This window comes from Botryllus schlosseri, chromosome 7, assembly GCF_051294905.1.
Source record: "Botryllus schlosseri isolate E-star chromosome 7, Bs_hap1, whole genome shotgun sequence".
Lineage (NCBI taxonomy): Eukaryota > Metazoa > Chordata > Ascidiacea > Stolidobranchia > Styelidae > Botryllus > Botryllus schlosseri.
In genome coordinates, this window is record NC_137242.1 from 10,796,251 (window position 1) to 10,816,258 (window position 20,008).

At 41.5% G+C, this 20,008-nt stretch overlaps 2 protein-coding genes across 6 annotated transcripts in view; one reads left to right on the top strand and one right to left on the bottom strand.

Annotated features, from left to right (window-relative positions):
• The window catches only part of LOC145442513 (GATOR2 complex protein WDR59-like), a 458,341-nt gene extending 440,185 nt beyond the window's left edge, over positions 1-18,156 (bottom strand). Inside the window, exon 1 of the mRNA XM_080320451.1 lies at positions 17,984-18,156. The gene's annotated coding sequence lies outside the window, so the exon portion shown is untranslated. The remainder of the gene's footprint in view (positions 1-17,983) is intronic.
• The window catches only part of LOC145442512 (enhancer of mRNA-decapping protein 4-like), a 31,679-nt gene that overhangs the window by 11,014 nt on the left and 657 nt on the right, over positions 1-20,008 (top strand). For 2 of the 5 annotated variants that reach the window (XM_080320446.1, XM_080320449.1), the window contains 17 exons: positions 322-421; positions 1,061-1,155; positions 1,219-1,419; positions 2,819-3,063; positions 3,923-4,028; positions 5,693-5,842; positions 5,909-6,009; positions 7,249-7,414; positions 12,828-12,918; positions 12,981-13,125; positions 13,553-13,700; positions 14,098-14,247; positions 14,307-14,422; positions 14,667-14,832; positions 14,900-15,086; positions 16,917-17,196; positions 18,622-18,782. In XM_080320446.1, coding sequence (XP_080176572.1) covers positions 322-421; positions 1,061-1,155; positions 1,219-1,419; positions 2,819-3,063; positions 3,923-4,028; positions 5,693-5,842; positions 5,909-6,009; positions 7,249-7,414; positions 12,828-12,918; positions 12,981-13,125; positions 13,553-13,700; positions 14,098-14,247; positions 14,307-14,422; positions 14,667-14,832; positions 14,900-15,086; positions 16,917-17,196; positions 18,622-18,782 — 2,608 coding nt within the window. The remainder of the gene's footprint in view (positions 1-321; positions 422-1,060; positions 1,156-1,218; positions 1,420-2,818; positions 3,064-3,922; positions 4,029-5,692; positions 5,843-5,908; positions 6,010-7,248; positions 7,415-12,827; positions 12,919-12,980; positions 13,126-13,552; positions 13,701-14,097; positions 14,248-14,306; positions 14,423-14,666; positions 14,833-14,899; positions 15,087-16,916; positions 17,197-18,621; positions 18,783-20,008) is intronic. The other 3 variants (XM_080320448.1, XM_080320447.1, XM_080320450.1) reach the window with 3 other exon arrangements.

Below are 20,008 nucleotides of genomic sequence, written 5' to 3' on the forward strand. Positions count from 1 at the left end.
AGGCCCCTTTCTTTATTGTCAGTTTACGAATTTCGCGGTTAAACTACTGTCCTTGGGTTTTGATCTGGATGTCCATGGCAACCCTGGGCACAACAACCGACAAGACAGCGTAATGGTGAAGCCCCCGGCTTCTTCAACGGTAGGTCAGGGGCTCAATCCCTGGCCGAGTCAGACCAAAGACTTGATCAGTAAAACTCGCGTCTATGGCTACCCTGCTTGGCGCGCAGCATAACCGTGATAACATGGTGGGGTGGTGCAATATAAGGCAATATCTGCACCTCCCTTGTCGAGCTGCGTTGTCTTGATTTTGACAATTTCCAGATTCTGAGGAGGACGAAGATGCAGACGTTAATCAGGAGATGTCAGATACCAATCGGAAAGCACACGGTGTGATGATAAAGCTGGTCTCCATCAATGGAAAGTAAGACGTAAATACTGGATTTTGGTGTGATTGATTCTTAATCTGTGTAACGCTGGTCAATCTGATGAATAGTAAAATTAGGAATACGTTTCTGAAACGCCTGTTTGTGGATTTCTATTGAAGTTTCTGCAACGTGGAACTCGCGAAACACTGTTCAATATCACTAACTTTATGGTGATTGTTCAATTTCCTTTCAAACAAATGCGACTTTGTTGTTTGCTAGCCTCTCTTATACTGCCCAGTGTCACTTAATTGCACTGTCCGAATTTAACGAAGTTTGTTTAAAACTTTCCGTAGTTTCTCCTGTAATTTGTCCGCAAATTGCGGGCTAGTTTTAAACAATTTCGTACGACACTTGCACCATTGTGACGTATGTAAAAAGTAGACCATGAACTGTCTATCGCAACATCGATGCACAAAAATATGTTCCTCGCATACTTCTAGCGAATAATTCTAGTCGGCCACTTTCAAAATCGCGGTATGCGTCTCTGCGACCAACGCAACACGACTGACGGCACTACAAATGAGGCAATTTTCGAAAAACATATTCAGTCATTGTGATATATAAGTCGATTACGTATTTAGTTCTTGTGCAAGTTGTGTACATTCGCATCTCAAATATCTCAACGTCAAATCCAGGAGCCTCGAAAGCCTTCACATTCGTTTCGTACCTGACGCCCCGCCAGACGAGTCTCTCAGCTACAGCACTTACAACACGATCGCAGACGCCATGAGTAAGACGCCGCGTCACCGTCGCTACCTCATCATCGATTAGCCGGCAATTTTTTCAATCTCAGATCTGGCGAGCGTCGATTCGTTTTCCGGGGTCGCGACCTCTGCCGACAAGATATTACCGCCGGACGAAACTGAGCAGCATGCGGCTGATAAGGAAGACTTGGAAGAGAGCGGGAACAAGACGGCCGTCGCGGGCCCTGATGCTGAACAATCGACTATTTTAGCTAACGACGAAGATTCCGATTCTCAAAATGGCGATAAGGGTTGGTTTTCAAGACTACGTTCATTGCAGTATCGTTTACTAACTCAAACATTTTTGTATGCCCCTTGTTGATAGTTAACGGCGCATGAACTAGCATATAAACAGAGATTCAAATAAAAATCAATTTGGCAAAGTATGATGTAACATTGTTTTTTCAAATATAGACAAAGTCAGCTGTTCTGGTAACTATGCGCTAGCCATAACTAGAGTTGTGAAAATCGTGTGATTCAATTTTGATTCCAGTATCAATCATGATGACATCACAATCGTAGGAATGATTTCGAAAGCTCATATACGTATCTTTCATGCGAGCGCAAAGATTATAATGTAATACCTACGTCACATTAATGATGATTTGGTATTTTGTCGACCGTACCTATTTCATTGTACTTTATGAATGTGATGTTGGTTGATCACGACTTCACGGATATTGTGTTTCCAGTAACGTGCGTAGCTTTGCGCTGCGTTTTTCGTGTGCTGCGATGCCACCATTTGAGGTTTCAAGGATGTCATAGCGGGCAATACTGTCTAAACCAGCGGTTCTCAACCTTTTTGGACATGCGCCCCCCCTGCGCTTATCATCATGTCAAATAGAACACGTCTAATAGTATACATTCGGTATATCTTACGCCAAGTTTAAATCCGCATTTCGGTTGTTGAATCTTTTACATTTCTGACAAATTTCCCGCAAACTTGTTTGAAAATGACGAAAAGCGTTGAACGGGACATCAATTTATTTCAAGGTAGGTTGCACTGAGACTAATCCTAATTGAATTAAATTGTGTTGATTTAGGGTAGCCTAATTGAGGGCGAAACCAGCAATCTATATTGCATCTAAGTCTGTCATGGGCAGAGCACTTCGCCAGCTATTAACAACACCTACCCAGCGCACCGAGCTTTAGGCTACTGCCAAAGCTATGAAGTAATGAATGACTTACACGTGGGAATTGCTCTAAATCTTCAAAGACTATCAAAAATTTGCTAAAATGAAGTTGAAATCAGCCTATACTCCGTTGAGCTCACTGCTGGAGTTTATATTTGGCGAAATAAGTTTCATCTTCAACAATCGTCTTCTCAGAATGGTTGTGAAACAAATGTTTAGTCACAATTAATAAGATTTTGTCAATTTCTCACGCGCCCCCAGGTTGAGAACCACTGGTCTGAACTATAATAAATGTCGATAGATTTAACTTGATGACAAGGAACGTATATATTCAATACTGGAAATAATCATTTTCCACTTCTGGACTCGAATCATTAGAATTAATACTCGATTAGGATTTCGAGTACACGAATCACTGTGCTCAACCCTAGTAGCACCTGTAACCACTTTTCAACCGCTACGCACGCCTTGCGTTCACCGTGTCAAAGTCTATCCTAACCCCCTTTCCATTATCCAGAAGTGCTGGTCCAGGACACTCCCGAACACGTCTCAAGCGCGCAGTCTTCTAAAGAAAACATTGTCGACAAGCTAGCGGCCGACGACCCGCCGCTGGCGCATTCTTCGCCCAGCGTTCGCGGTCATTATGAGGACACGAAGGGACACAGGGGGCAGGGAGAAGGAGAAGCGTCTTCTTCGCCGGGCAAGCCAGATGGACAACCGGTCTTGTTAACGCCAGACGCTTTTACGTCTTCGTTACGAAAGGTACGGACACTGCACCGATGCCAGAGGGGCTCAAAGTAATCTCCATTGGTTCTCGAGTAGAAGTAAAAGTGACGCCGTGAATTTCTACTTTATTACAAGGAGCAATTTCCAACATGACTCGAAACCAATTCGAGTGAAAGTAGAAAACGCGGGTCTGAAACGTACTCGAGTTTCAAAAAATAGTTTGCTCCAAGGGTCGCGTAGTTTTTGCGGGTGATTGGAGTCAGCTATTTTCGCGAAATTACAGGGTGCGTTTTGCGATTGACGCAATATGACTGACGACACTACAAATAGGGGCAAATTTTAAAGATCATTCGGAATCGGATACCACGGCTATTTCTTCCAGTTGTTACGATTTCACTCATAAAATTGGTGCAAACATATCATAAAAGTACTCTCCATTAAATGTAATGGTAACTAGGAATAGGACGTAGTATATTTTGTCCTTGCTGTTTTTTGCGGCATATACACCGACTCATGATATACATACATACGATCTGTGCATATGCACAAGTGCATGATGTCCGTATGCCGCTGGTAAACGAAAGTGCAGATATAGCCTTGTAAGGTTTAAGTCGTGCACCACCCCTCCATGCTATCCCGGCAAAGCTGATCGCCAAGCGGAAGCCATGGTTACCAGTGTTACTAATCAGGTCTTCACCATCACGCTATCTTGTGGACTAGTTTCGATCAAGGACACCGCTTATAGGCGCTATCTATAGCACCTATAAAATATAGTTCGGTTATATTTAATCTACTGCCTACTTCTACCTGAGTACCATTCATTGTTGGTTTTGTCACCCTTACCATTTAACCACATATCGTTATTACGAGCTATCTAATTTGTTGATCTTTTCAGCAGCCCGAAGACCTGATCTCGGTCGATACAACCTTCACGCAAGTGACTCCGTTCAGCCCGGAGCAACACCCCATGCACGGTTCGGAAAGGAATATCTCGCTTCAAGGTTTGCATGGTTTTGATTTTCAGAGGTTTGGGATATGCCTTCATCGTGGAAGGTATCTCATGTGTGAATAGGTTGAAGCCGTTGTTTGTCCAAGATAGCTGGGTCTGTTTCGATAAATATTGGTCACCGAAGCAGTAGATTGGTTCTAGGAATGATACAATCCGAAACTTGGAGTGTGGCGTATGGCACATTATCTCAGCGCGCTATAAACGCTGTTGGAACTGGACCCAGATAGGTCCGATAAATCCCCAGAATTTTTAATCGGACATTGTGATAACATCTGTGAGCAGTAGGGCTGTTCAGATTCAGATTTCACTGGCTACTTGATAAAATTGTTAGGTTGGTTACAAAAGCTCAATTCCAACCAGTAGAAGCGAGATTCTTGCAGTAGAAAGTTTTGAATTAATCGTTAAAAAACAAAAAAATAAAATTGTTAAGCTGTCAGTAGAGATGATGCACACCCAAATTTGACTCAATTCCAACCACTAAAAGCGAAGTTATTGCAGTAGGAAAATTTGGATTTGAATAAAATAGTATTTACGGTGACCAACTCTTTAATTATTCATTTATTATAAAATCATGGAATTGGGAATTTTTCTACTGCAATAACTCCTCTTCTAGTGCTTGAAATTGAGCCAAATTTGGTATGCATCATCTCTACTGACAACCTAACAATCTTATGGGGTCGACAGAAAAATTTTGACATTTAATTTTTAAAAATTTTTAATAATAAATTCAAAACTTTCTACTGCAAGAATTTCGCTTCTACTGGTTGGAATTGAGCCAAAGTTGGTGTGCAGCGGTTTTTTTTTTACCAAGCTAACAATTTTATGAAGTGGCCAGTGAATTCTGAAGGAAAAGTTTTTTTTTGAACAGCCCTAGTGAGTAGTGAGCAGTGTGCACTATGAATCTATGAGGTCGGGCCCTTCTGAATATATGTCGCCCTTTCCAAATATTAATCAGTTACGCGAATTTAAACATTCAGATTAGAATTTGATTACTGGCACTTTTCCGTAATTGAAGCAAATTAGAATTGTCTAGTTGGGCCCAGGTCCCAGCCACGAAGCTGGCGAATTCGCAGTAATTCATGGTCGGCTTCAAGTAGGGTTGTAATTGTAATGACTCGAGTCATTTTCTCAAAATACGGAAATGACTCGAGTAAATCTGCGTATCGACTCGACTCGGACTCGAGTCATTGCGCATGACTCGAACCAAGTCATATGACTCGACACTCAGACGGCCAAGTCCGACATGTCATTGCGATTTTGAACAATAGTAAAGTAACCACCCTATTCGGATTTCGTTCATAGTACTGGTACTTGAAAATAAGACCTGAAACCACTAAAAGTGAGGAAAATTGGTATATTGAAAATGCGAATAATTCGATATCACTAAACAGTTATAAAAATTGGGTTTAACAAGACTTCAACTGGAAACTGAGCAGTCAACACAATGACTTGGACTCGGACTCGAGTCATAACACCATGACTCGGACTCGACCCTCTGCTCGATGACTTGGACTCGGACTTGACTCGGTGGTGAATTGAAATTGACTTGAGTCAAAACTATAAAAGTGAGATTGACTTGTGACTCAGAGCCTTGTGACTTGGTTGCAACCCTGGCTTCAAGTCGAGTTTGAAACGTGTGTCTGTTTCCGTTGCCAGGGTCGGTTCACGATGAAATCGCGGACATAAGAATTTCACCCGCGGCCCCACCCGGCTTTTCAATCGCCCGATCCGGGTCACCGTCCTCGGCGCCCGCGTCGCTGGCGCACTCCACCCTGAACAAATTGCAGTCCTCACTCGACAATTTGGGTAAGATAGATTTTGTCCGCTTTTTGCCTTTGACGACATTTTCACTAAAATTTTGTCATCACGCAGAGGATCGACCGTCGGCGTCCAGCCAAGGCCGGACGAAACCGGCCGCGGTCGGCGAACCGGGACCTTTCGGGGACAATCCGAGCTTCGGATTTATCACCAGGGTGAGACGAACTGTTCCCAAAATTAAAAAAAAATTTCACGCGATACCCTAATTTTGGGGGTGACAAAAACTGATGTCGCCAGCTTGTCATTTAAGATGATTTGAATACATTGAGTGCGTCGAAAAGATCCGCTGTGAGAATTTTCGTCAAATACTAGCTGTAAAAATCACGTAGACCCAATGAAAGTCAAAAAAGCTCGACCATTTCCCACCAAATTGCTTGTTGAGTTTTAAAGTTATGGGTGTTTCACTGATTTTCCGATGTGAGGGGTCGTTTTCGACCTTCGGGCCGTCGGGGGTCTTGAGCCTTTTTCAGGGGGGGCATGAGACAATTAAAATAGTATCATCTGCAAGTCTACTCCATTATAACAAAAGAAATTAATTGATAAATTTTAGCTGCAAGAACAGATGGAAACAGACTGAGCATTGAGATGATAGGTTTGCCCTGTTTTTACGCAAAACTAAGGAAAGCGTACGCTGAGCTTAATGAAATTGTCATGCCATCCATTCTGACGACCAATCACCGCAGTCTCTCGGATATTCAATGTGACATTTTCATCACCAAACCAGCAATTAAGAGATATTGTCAGAGCAAAAACAAGCTCAATGATCAAATTAACTGACTACGTAATAACTAATTCATGTACTATCATCGTTATTGTGTGTTGTATTTACATCGATGGTTCCCGACCTTTTTGTCTTTATTCCCCACTTCAGATTTATTCCGAGTCTTCATTCCCCACTACTCAAAAACTCCTACATACCCTTTAAAAATGCCCCTCTATAAGATTCGGCAAGACATTTAACGGGGACTTCCTATCGGTAAAGAAAGCAGATGATATTCAACAAATGAAACATTTCAACGAAAGATGATACAGAAAAACACCACAGTTTGCCTTACAATCAATCCGAATTATGCCGTTGTTTTGTGGAAATAAGTTTTTGTGATCACCGCGCAATATAATTTTCGATACATACATTCCAAAGCAGTTAACTGGTATCATCGATCGCGCATGTGTCTCGTCAATATGTAGACTATCCTGTATATAATGTGTAACAAATGCGTCTATTCCTCACCAGGAACCATTCAATTCCCCACCAGTGGGGAACCACTGATTTAGATCATATTATGATTATGATTGCTGCCCTGACCACCTTCGCCTACCACACACGGCGCAAGTTGCTTTGGGTCCGTCTCAGCTGTGGCTTATTTCCGTCTGTAATTTGAAGTCTCGTTCAGGGAAAGTCGCCAGACCTGATATCTTCCACATCGTCGATAGAAAATCTCGGAAACGCGTCGACTGACGGGAGAATACTTATCGGCGGACCGGCCCCTGGGGGCAGCGGGGACGCTATTTTCCAAGCGGGGGCCGCGGACGAAACGCGGGATGTCGAAACGGCGTCGAGTATGTTTCTCTGTAATTGTATCGGCGAATGCTTAACTTATCGATACTCCTACCTCAGCTAGCCAATTCCAGATGTAGTCTGGTTATATATTTGGAATACTACCACTTCTACCTGACAGCAGACTTGGACAACTGGAAAATTTTCAGCTTCTGATTAGATAAGAATTAGAATTATACCTACACCGTTATTTTCCAAATTAGGTTAAAATTACTGATTTCGCGTAAACTTGGGCATTGAATAAAGTACAGCTCGTATCAAATCATGAGCATGAGAAATGAGAATAGCAAATGTCTGTACAGTGTACATGTACATTAGGGTTGTTCAGAATTGATCGACTTTCAAAATGTCGTGGTTTTCAGTCCGATTCCCATGCCTTATACCAAGGGTCGGCAACCTACGGCCCGCGGGCCGGATCCGGCCCGCCAAGCGAAATCGTCCGGCCCGCGACGAAATAATTAGTTACCACAAGAATACGGCCCGCCGTTTCGTAATGAGTTCTGCAGTGCAGCACTGCTTCGAAAAATGTCAAAATTTATAATGTTTTCTTCCACTTACGGATGATGATTCCGGAACATGTAATTCACGCACCTGCGGGGCTCGTTCACTTTCGGACCAAACTCAGTACAGCGTTACGGAGAAAAAGGGTTTTTGGTCCGAAAGTGAACGAGCCCCGTACTGGTCCGGGTTCGTCATATTCCGATTTTAGAATCAGGCTGCTGCGTGAGTCGCAGAATACCACTTTTTAAATGTTAATCACCTTAATAGCTCTCAGAGAAACGCAGAGATACCTCAAATGTTACTGGCGGTACTAAACTTGAATATTGCTCTCAGAACCACATTCACCACAGCAGAATCCATCACCTCAAAGATCCCCCGTGTGCCCCCATCAAAGAGTTAACGGCACAATAACAAGCACAAAGAGTAGGCCTATCTATGCAATCCTAAAATATTAAATAAAATACCGCTAATTGTCTGTGTTTTGTAGATTTGATTTTCTCTTGTCACTTTGTTATGACTACCGGAGTACCGGTACAGCTGTTAGCGATCCTTTTTATTATTGAATTGTTGCGTCATAATTTGCCAATTTGGTTTTCGTATGTCCATATTTCAGTAAGCACTTCTTGCGTCGCTAACTCCTGACAAGGCGCACACGAAAAGCCTTTGAGTCAATATGTTCCACTGTAATGAATGCAGACCCAGAAGCAATAGTAAAGATACGACTACCCCAATAAGCATTGCTTTGTCACGTATATTTCAAACACAAGAACAACGAAACATAGAGCACTTCAACTACAAGACGCTGTTCGGCATTCCAAGCAATATGCGTTCTTCTGAAGTCTTCTGTGTCTTGGGCAAACCCGTCGGTTGCAAGTGTCACTGGCAAAACGGCTACATGCTTTGTTACGTCGAGATGCTTGCACGAGTGTATGAACTGAGAAATGAAATAGCAACTTTCCTTGAAAATACAAACATCGCCGACTCATAATCTTGTCATCGAATATGGGTATCTAATCTTGCTTTCGTAGAATATTTAACGTCACATCTAAACAAATTGAATTTGCAACTTCAGGGGGAAACAACTAAATAACCTCACTCTCCTATACTGGAGGAGAGTAAACCTAGTACCAGCACTATATATTTGTAACTGTGATATACCAAATATAATTAATGAATTTCCATCCGCTTTTCCGACATTCGTTCTGCATAAAATAAATTCTGACTACCCAGTACTCCGGTTAATGTGGGCGCCAATACCATTGCCAGAAAATTTCAAATTGGCCTATTTGAAATGCCATGCAGTTGAATTGAATGACAAATTTCATACAAAGAGCATATCGCTGATTGACTTTGACAAAGAGTAAGTTCTTGAAATGTGTCTTCATCCCAGCTTGACCAACAATGCAAAATAAATAGCATCGACTTTTGGTAGCACGTGCGCATGTGAACTATAGTCTTCAACAATGAAATTCACGAAGGGCATGCTAAGATCACGTATCCCAACGCACATTCAGAATATGGCCTGATTCTAGCTTCATCTGACTTGTTACCAGAAGTTGAAAACCTTTCACAAAGCAAGCTGCGCCCTGTGTCACATTTATCCTGCGTTGTTGAAGTGTACGGTAAATACATGTGTTTTGCTCTTTTTGTGATTTGTATGATTGAGATTGCAGCATTGTAGGGTACTATACCGACGTGACCGGTAAATATAGTATTAAGAAAAATTCCGGTCCGGCCCGCCAACATGTTGTGCACCTGAAATTTGGCCCGCGACTAGCAAAAGGTTGCCGACCCCTGCCTTATACCATAAAAACATATTCTAGGTACTTTTTTTCGTAATTCATCCCTTGCATCCGTGTGCACATTGAGCTGGAAGAATATCGGCTAAAAATAGGGGATTCCCCTAAAATTTGAGTGTCGCTATTCGGACTAGGCTAGTAAAACGTCATATATAAGCTGGTTTTATGTAGCTGTTGCGGTTGGAGTGCTACATAACCTCACTATAGAAAGTATTGTCAGTTCAGGACACCATTTTCATGTCCCACACTGCCTTAGAACTCCTCAAAACTGCCTAAGACTGATAGTCATTTTGTTGGATCACCTATCCTACACTCCTCAACCCTACCCGAGATTGTTCATCAATTGCCGGGATCACCACGTGCAAGAATACAACTGTAAATGTATCATTCACTCACAGCCACATTATAAACATCACATTGTTCAAAGGAAACGAAACAAAAAGGCAAAGAAACAGATCAACTTGACAAATACTACTTAAATCAGGTCCGGATGAAATGGATGCTTTAGAGAATGGGGCATATCTGTTCCCGTTATCTTCCACGGCTTGTAAGAGGCTCGCTCGCTGTTCTTTGTCATCTGTTTTGAAAGCATCAGAGTCGGTATTCAATTTCACCAAACGCTCTGCTGCGCCGTTAACTATTTCAACGCTACTCAGAAATTCTTGAGCAGTCACGAAATGCGAATCAGTATGCCATTCCGAAACTGGAAGACTAAACCAATCATGTTCGACATGTATAGCATTGAATAGAAACCATGATTCCGGTTCAATTAAAGCAACCATACTCATTGACTCAGAGACAGAGTCAGAGATTAGACTCAGAGGTATAGCCTACCTCTGCGAAATTGTTCAAGGATTGGCATTTGCATCAATTTAGCAGCCATCGCTTCCTTCACTTTGTCAGGAATCTTTGGTTTAGCCGAGAACATTGTTGATACCACCGTTTCCTCGGTGAGATGCCAATGATTTTCTCGCATCTTTTTATATGCCACATCAGCAACTGTGAAATCGCACAATATTGAAAAGTCTGTCATGCCATGAAGGAATTTGAGATCAATATACTGTGCGTCACATGCATTACCAGTTTTCAACCAAGCTGGGACATAAAACAGGGCAACTTTCTTATGAACTCTTCAGAATAGCCCATTTGCTCTCTCCACATGAACATTTTTGACAGTACAGCACTTGACTCATCCATCCAGTGCTATTAGAAGCACCAGGCTTGCGAAAACGATTATCAATATATTGGGCAGCTACAATCGCCAAGGTGCCTGTTGCACATTCTCTGTAGTCATTTATTATCAAGACTTCTTTCTGCTTTCCATTATATGGCTTCATCAGTGGAATCATTTCTTGCTTAGCTTCATCAGCTTTGATCGCCAACCAGCTGCATTCATCAAACTGAAGTGTTTTAGAGCTTCTTAATTGATCAATATCTTTCCACTTCTTGGAAGGTATTAAAATCTGTGTTTTCAAGGCCTGTGGTCGCAGATCCAAACACACTTCACTTCCAGACCTCCCCGGATGACTAGTTCATAAATATGATGGCGACAAGCAGAAGTAGAAAGTAGAAAACTTTCCTGTTTATCAATTCTTCAAGTAACAGAACCGCACCTTTATTTTTTCCATTGTTTGAGGGTGTTGTGTCAAACACAAGAGCTCTTGACATTATTTGTTAAATTATAAAGTTCCAGCAGTTCAAATGACAGATCAGCCTCTGCTTTTCCTGTAGCACTCTCCAGAGTTCGATTGCCAAGAAGTTTGCCTTTCTCAAATGCGTTGGAATACGCAGACTATGCCAGCACTGCCGAGGCCTCAAATTTTCCTCCGAAACGACTTCTAGTGAGCTTTGCATCCCAGTACAATGCAATGTGCCAAGTTGATCTGTTTCTTTGCCTTCTTGTTTCGTTTCCTTTGAACAATGTGATGTTTATAATGTGGCTGTAAGTGAATGATACATTTACAGTTGTATTCTTGCACGTGGTGATCCCGGCAATTCATGAACAATCTCGGGTAGGGTTGAGGAGTGTAGGATAGGTGATCCAACAAAATGACTATCAGTCTTAAGCAGTTTTGAGGAGTTCTAAGGCAGTGTGGGACATGAAAATGGTGTCCTGAACTGACAATACTTTCTATAGTGAGGTTATGTAGCATTCCAACCGCAATAGCTACATAAAACCAGCTTATATATGACGTTTTACTAGCCTAGTCCGAATAACGACACTCAAATTTTAGGGGAATCCCCTATTTTTAGCCGTTATTCTTCCAGCTCAATGTGCACACGGATGCAAGGGATGAATTACGAAAAAAAGTACCTAGAATATGTTTTTATGGTATAAGGCATGGGAATCGGACTGAAAACCACGACATTTTGAAAGTCGATCAATTCTGAACAACCCTAATGTACATACAGCAAGCTTGGCTCGTTCCGCAGTGTACAGTAGGTGTCTTCAAAAATGATTTTTTTTCTCAAATATCGAAAAATTTGTAGTATGAATAAAATATTATTTACGGTGACCAGTTCTTTAATTATTTATTATAGTCGTTCCCACCATAAATACTATTTCATTCAAATCTGAATTTTTCGACGGCAATAACTCCGCTTCCACTGGTTGGAATTGAACCAAATTTGGTGAACATCGTTTCTATAGACAACCTAACACTTTCATGGGGTGAGCAGAAAATTTTCACAAAACTCAACACAAAATTTTCCTGTAGCAATGCGGCTACTGGTTGGAATCGAACCAATTTTGGTGTGTAGGCTTAAATTAGGTAACCTAACAATTCTATCAAGTAGCCAGTACGATTGGAGAAAAAAAGCCATTTTGAAGACCCCTAGTAAACAGCTATTTTGTAGCATTCAAAGGAAACCCAGAAATTACATTATATTTTAATTAGCGCCAAGAAACATTTCACAAATTAGATTAGAGTTCGAGCATAAAATAAAAATTCTATTTATCTACTTCTACTGAAGTAGCACCACAGGCTGGTTTGACCATCCCTTTCCAATTCTCAGTGGTCCCCACTAACGCTATCTTTGTTAGCAGTTAGACAACCGCCCTTGCTCTGAGATTTTACGGTTCGATTGTTTGGTAACGTAACGTTGTTACCTTTAGACACGTCAAGGAAATCAGACGCTCAACCGACAACGTCTGCGTCCTGGCCCAAAGCCCCGGACGTCACCATGTCCAGACCGTTGCCCATGAAGTAAATATCTCTTTGCGAATGTAACCTCGTGCGTGCAGCTCACGTTTTCTTGCGTCACGCAGAATTTCCACGCCGTCGAGCAGGGAAGAGTTTTTACGGGCGAGCAATATCTCACAAAAAAGTAACACGTCTGTAAGAGCAGATTCCGCTTTGCATTCCGATATGGCTTCCGGGGAGCAGATTACGCCGGGATTTCCGACAGCATCGGTTTGTCCTATTTTCTGATTTCGGCAATGTTTATGTGTAGTTTAATGTCAAACTCTTTCAATGAAATGGTTGCCATAGCCTGCTAATTAAGACTGGTAAAATGGAGTTCATGAGTGATTCGAGTAGGCTTCGAGTCGAGCCAAATATTTGAGTATCATTTCAAGTGCGAATCCAATTCCATGTCCATTGGTGACTCTTATTATTCAATTCTAATGTGGATTTATTGTAGTTAAGTCTCCATCGTTAACATACCTTACTTGCTTAATATAGTAAACGACATGAATGAGGGTATTATATATCGGTTTCATTTCCAATCCATCTTGACACAAGTGGACGGCTGGCTGTGCGACCTCATAACAGCGCACTTGAGCACAAGTTAACGTAAACACCCTCCACTCGTGATTGTTATATGTTATTGTCAACGCAGTTGTTACAGGGCAATGAGATGATGGATTTGGTGACGAAATTGAAGACCCAACAGGACGAGATGTTGAAGACGCAGCACAGAGAGAACAAGAGGAACAATCAGAACACGAAAAATATGGAGGCGGCGTTGAAACGGTTGGAACAGCAGAGTGAGTGGAGCCAAGTTTTTGATACCATTACCATGATAGTGGTGCTGAGTAATGTTAATGATTCATTAATGGAGATGTGTGGATTGTGGACTCTGTCACACAAATTCGTTTCTGGATACGACTTCAAATTTGGAATAGGAATAGCTTTAAATCCGAATTTGTTTCATATCGTGTTTGAATTCTAGTCTTCTTCAGATATTAGAGTGGGAAAATCAGCACTGTGGGAGAAGTGAGGTCTTGAATTTCTATTTACATACATAGAAATAGCGATTTCCAAGTAAAAAAGTAAGGGGAAATAGATAGCCTGATTGTTCGACGACCAGTTCTGCTTGAAATACAGCACGAAACAGCCAAACAGGCCATGCATCGTTATGTAACATTTGCGTCTATCCTCAAGACGAAAGGCTGGAACGAGCGATCAGGAGTTTGACGGAATCGCAGAAAAAGTTTCAGACCGATAGCAAATCTCAATCGACGTCGGCAGCCGAGCATTCCTCCAAAATCGAGAGATCGTTGAAGCACGAAATGAGGAACACGGTCTTGCCAAGTACGCCTTTCTGTTTTTGATCTTTGAACTGCTTTTCCAAACGGAAGCTTGCGTCTCAGGTTTGGCGAGAACGCTCGATCCGTTGAAAGATCAGCTTCACGCGACGCTGGCCCAAAAATTGACGGCCACCGACTCCATTTTGAAGGAAAATATCGCTAAATTGGCGAGGTCAAAGGTAAATCGATTGATCGACTTTATTGGCAGGTGACTGATATTTTATGGCCGAGTGTGAAACTGATGATATGCAGCTGAGATGGGTGTTGGTTAGGCACTTGAAGTGCATTCGACATCCAGTGACTAACGTTCTATATGCGTAAGTCATAAAACTCGTATCTATAACTAGAGCTGACTAGTTCAATTCTGAAGCGACTCATTAACTCGTTAATATAAAACAGTGCTAAAGCCGGTATCGTTTGCAGGACACTGTCGATGCTATCGGAGACGCCGTTGGCCGAGCAGTAGAGAGCCGCGTTCACGGCGCGTTTAAAGATTCGTTCATGCAAATTGTTGTGCCTGCCGTGGAGAAATCCTGCAACGTCATGTTCCAGCAAGTGTCGTTAACCTTCCAGCGCGGTCTGGACGAAGGTAAAGTTTAGGGATTTCAGGCAGACTGGGACAACTTGATAATTCTAGTTACGTACTATGATCTCAGGCGTGGAAAAATTAGAAAAGCAGCTGAAGAGCCGCGTCCGCAGCGAATCAGACAAGATCGGCGCTAGCGAAAAGCAAGCCAGGGAGGCCGTGGCGGAACTGAAGGACACCGCGACGCAGCTGAACGCCAGGATATCGTCTACCATCGAGAAAGACGTTCAGAAATACGTCCGCTCGGAAATGAAAAGGTTAGTTGACAGATTTTTTTTCCGACAATCCTTTTTTTAATAGTTGAATTAATGACCGTAGCATAGAGAGAGGGCGGAAGTATCTCAAACCCTCAGAGTCGGTCAGTATTGAAGTAATTGTACTATTTTGGAGCACCCAAGTACTCAATTGAGATTTGCATACTTTTGCTACTTGGTCGAGCGCTCATGTTTTTGACTAGTCCCACTTCTACTTGACAATTTTGCAGTCAAACTAATTACTTGAAGACTTAAGATTTTGTGCAGTAGAGAGTAGCTTTGAGATCGGTTTCCATCGCATCGTCAAGTGAAATGATGATAACGACTGGCTGTAATAACCCCTGTATCACGGTAGCTCAATATCTTTTCAAAAATCGCACAAATTTATAGTAGGAATGTTCATAGGGTTGTTCAAAAATAACTTTTTTTCCAAATTTCACTCGCTTAGTGATAAAATTGTCACGCTGCCTAAAAACACGGTACACACCAAATTTTGGTCAAATCTGACCAGTAAAGGCCGTGCAATCTTAAATTGAAATTTCGACCATTTTTTAATTTATACTATTTACGGTGAAAAATTTTGACGCTTCGATATGACCAAATATCGTATTCCAGGCATGCTTGAAGGGAAAGTGATACTTTTTACACGCGTTTACATCTTGATAAAGGCCTGTGATCGAGTTTGGATGATGAAATTGCTAATATACGAAAAATGAATATGACACTGATAAGCCGATCTATATTGAAAGGGCCCTGTGAAAACGATAGTGGTATACGTCGCATATGAATACTTTCAGCACTGAAATCCGGGAGCATGAGAGAAAGTGAATTGCCAAGCAGGTAAAATACAGTAAAATATATTTTCCTGACTGGAGGCGATATCGTTTGTCGCACCAGTGTAATCAGAGCAAATGAGCTTGTTGATAACAGCATTCCGCAATAAAGCGCATTGTCGTATTACTAGGCTAAGTGAAGACAATTATATGGAAAGACAATGATCAATAATCTGGAGATAATATTTTCATCCGATCAACACACACAATGCGATAAGACACCACACGATGTAAGGAACACATACTTTCTGGTATCGATATTAACCTGGGAAATATATTTTGCTGTATTTTACCTGTGCGTCAGTTCATTTTCTCGTCATGGTGCCTGGTTTCAGCCTTACAAGTATTTCATTTGCTACTATATACCACCATCGTTTTAACGAGACTACTTCTATTTCGTTGACTCATTTCCAGCAGATCAGTGTCAAATTAATTTTTGATATAAAGTAGCAATTTCATCATACAAACTCGTTATCAAGATGCAAACGCGTGTAAAAAGCATCACTTTCCCTTCAGGAATGCCTGGAACACGATATTTGGTCATATCGAAGCGTCGAAATTTTTCACCGTAAATACTATCAATTCAAAAATGGTCGGAATTCACCCAAATTTGCTGTGTAGCGTTTTTTTTAGGCAACCTGACAAATGTATCACTAAGCGAGTGAAATTGAGAAAAAAAAGGCATTTGAACAACCCGAATGTTCATGTTACGTGCCATCGGCTACTAATAGTATTCATGGTCTCGACCAAATCTACTTGTTGAAACTGCTTGGTTGCTTTAGTCATCTACAGTAATGTATTAGATGTGTTGTTAAATGTGTGCAGTGGTAGATATTTGTTTTATGACTCATCGAAAATTTGGGGTTCCGCGAAGGCTAGCTGATTAGCATAGATGTTGCACGGGTTACTAAGGGTTAAGAACCACTGGTCTAAATCTTTCGTCTGCCGTTTTGTAGTCGAGTAGAAATTTTCTCCTCACAATATTTCGTCCGACTTTCAGAGCGCAGGACCAAATTACAGACGAAATGTCGAAGCTATTCCGAGCCCAGCACGACGCGGCCTTAAAGGAACAACGGGACATGCTAAAGCAATGCGTCCAGGACGCCGTGGCGCAAATCCAACTGCCTCAGGGCGACAAGGTCCCGTCGCCTCCACCGGGTCTGGAACACCGCGCCACCCCGGCTAGGAGGCCCGGGGCTTTTAAGCCCACGTTTGAGCAGCAGCAGCACGCCATCCTCGCTCAGTTGCATCAGGGGAATTTAAACGCAGCTTTTCAACGCGTATGTGTTTTAATTGGGTCATACTATAGAAGTTTCATTAGGTTTTGCTGGGGTGTTGTCCTCTAAACCAGGGGCAGGCAACTTCTCCAGTTGGCCTGATATGGGAAAATAAGTGCTTAGAGGCCAACAACAGTATTCGATGAGTTTATTAACATAATGTGCTTCAATAGCTATTGAAGGCAATGTCACCTGTGGCTGATCCAAGTTGTCAGCAAGTTCTTGAAACCATGGTTGCGTGTCGGACGTAGAAACCGTTATAAAAAAACTAAAGAATACTTGACAATCACTATTATATCGTCGCAGTGGAATCAAAGTTACTTATGTCCATTTTACTCATTTTGAAAAAATTGACTGTACGTAAAGTTTTCATCTTCTTTCAGTCATATATTGGCCCTGCTGATTAACTTTGCATTAATGGGACAGACATAACCATGGCCAAGAAAAATTGAATAGTTTTTAAAAACTTGATTTTTTTCAAGTTTTTAAAATGGACCTTCAAAATTTGAAAACTGGACATGAGTCACTTTGATTCCACTGCGACGATATGTGTCCGTTTGGCCTTTAATTATTACGCAGATCAGCCCAAAATTCACTTCGAATCTTTGAACTATTTTTCCGGCCTGAGGCAAGGCATAATACTGAAGGAACAAATGGAAAGACCCTTTCTGATGGCACGTAACATGCTTGCGAATTTTAGAAAATGCTGACAACGCCCTTCGCAAAATTTGTGATGTCATAAAGTCAAAATAAGGTCATCACACATACTCTTCTTCGATCTGGATGGCACAGATGAGCATGGATTAGGATTAGGTTTTGAAAAAACAGGATTTGTGAAATTTTGTCGGATTTGGATTAGATATTTTTTTCAGAACGGATTAGGATTTGGATTGGATTTAACTATTTTCTGGGAGATTGAAATGTAGTGTGGCGAATGGCGACAAACTTTATTCAGATCAGTAATTAATGTATTTATGATTATCAAGATATCTTGAATCAAGTGAATCGTTGGCTGTGAAAGAAAATTTTCGAATCCCTCCATTGCATAAATTAGTATTTTTTCTGAATTTCCAGTTGGAATTGGATTAGGATTGGACATGGACTTGAATATGAGAAAGTTATGGATTAGGATTTGGATTAGGACATCGAAATTTCAAATCCGCTCATCTCTGCTGGACGGACCTGTGCACACGTGCCGTTAATCTTTGTGGGGGACGGTTTCATCGTTGTTGAGTTTTCTGTGCTTTTGGACGTGGAATTTTAAGTATTCCAATTTTCATGGGACTTTTAAAAAGACGCAAGCCATTATTACAGGATTTGGAATTCGATTAGATCTGCTAAATAATGATTTCCAGACTTGGATTTCAATCCTTGATTTCAAAACATTCATCAATATTCAAATTTGAAATTGTTCTCCGATTCTCACAGGCGCTTTCGGCTTCGGATCTGTCCCTGGTGATGTTTGTCTGCGAAATGGTGGATCCGGCTCTGCTGTTCGGAGGCTCTTCGCCGCTCCACCAACCGATCATCCTGTCGCTGATTCAGCAGCTCTCGTGCGATTTGAGCAGGAGAACGGCCTTGAAATTGATGTGAGCTGATTGTTACAATGCGGGATAGTTCAGAGGTGGTCAAAGTAGTCAAGAAAGCTACTCAAGTAGAAGTAGCGACGTAAAAATCTACTCAAGTACGAGTAGAAGTACTTCTTTCATAAGCATCCTAAAACTACTTGAAGTAGAATTGACTGACTTTAAATCTACTCAAGTAAGTAAGTAGTTGTGAAAACGATCGTAATTCGTTCGCATGGATTGTCAAAAGGCGCAAATTGAGCTATGCGAAAGGTGCAGAGCTTGATTCATATTGATGATGCATACCAGGAGGTATCAACTTTTCGACAGCATAAGCATTCGCCTACATCATGGGATGAAAATGATAGTATTGATATAGAAATGCGATACTAATCCTATGTTTATTCGAACAGCACGTTTTAGAAAATATCATGTTATGGTGTCCTCCCCCATATTGTAAGGCCCGTAGTTTAGCCGAAGAGCAATATGGAGAAGTTGTATAGGATACGGTGTAAACACTTTGCGTGATTAGTAAACGTTAATACAAAATATGGTGGATTGTAAATAAAAATGCCATATTGTGTAGCTACACTTGCTTGTATACTTCAACGTGTACGTTATTCAGAAAAAGAACTGATATTAATTAGAACTCAAAGTATAGCCTACTTTGAAGAACTCGAAGAGCGACAATGCGGTGTGAACGGAACCACGCCAACCCGCTATCTAAATTATATTCAGCGATACTTTCGTGAAATCATACTGGTTACTCCGTATCCACTGAGCGAAGCGCGACGAAAATTCTGGGCCGTACTCAAGTTTTATGAAAATTAAATTTTGATAATCCGTGAAAACAGGGCCGAAATTCACCAGGCTATCTTCCTCATCAGAGGATTAAACTACCTCTACTTGACAAAATGAAAATAGCGAAAAGTAAGTAAGTAGCCTAGATCACAAAATATTAGGAAGTATAAGTAGCAAAAATCATATCTACTTGAGTAAGTACCAGAGGTGGAGGGAAACTACTTGAATACTTCGAAAAAGTAGTACTTCGTTACTGACCACCTCTGGATAGTGTTAAGGACAGAAGAGGTGCTTGCATACTGCATAGTTGCCGTTGCCAAGCTGTGAAAATCAAGACGCCATGTCCGTTTTCCAGAGGTGGTCACTGGTCAGTAACGAAGTACTTCTACTTTTTGAAGTACTTGAAGTAGATTTTGCCTACTCACACTACTTTTTAAGTAGTTATGATT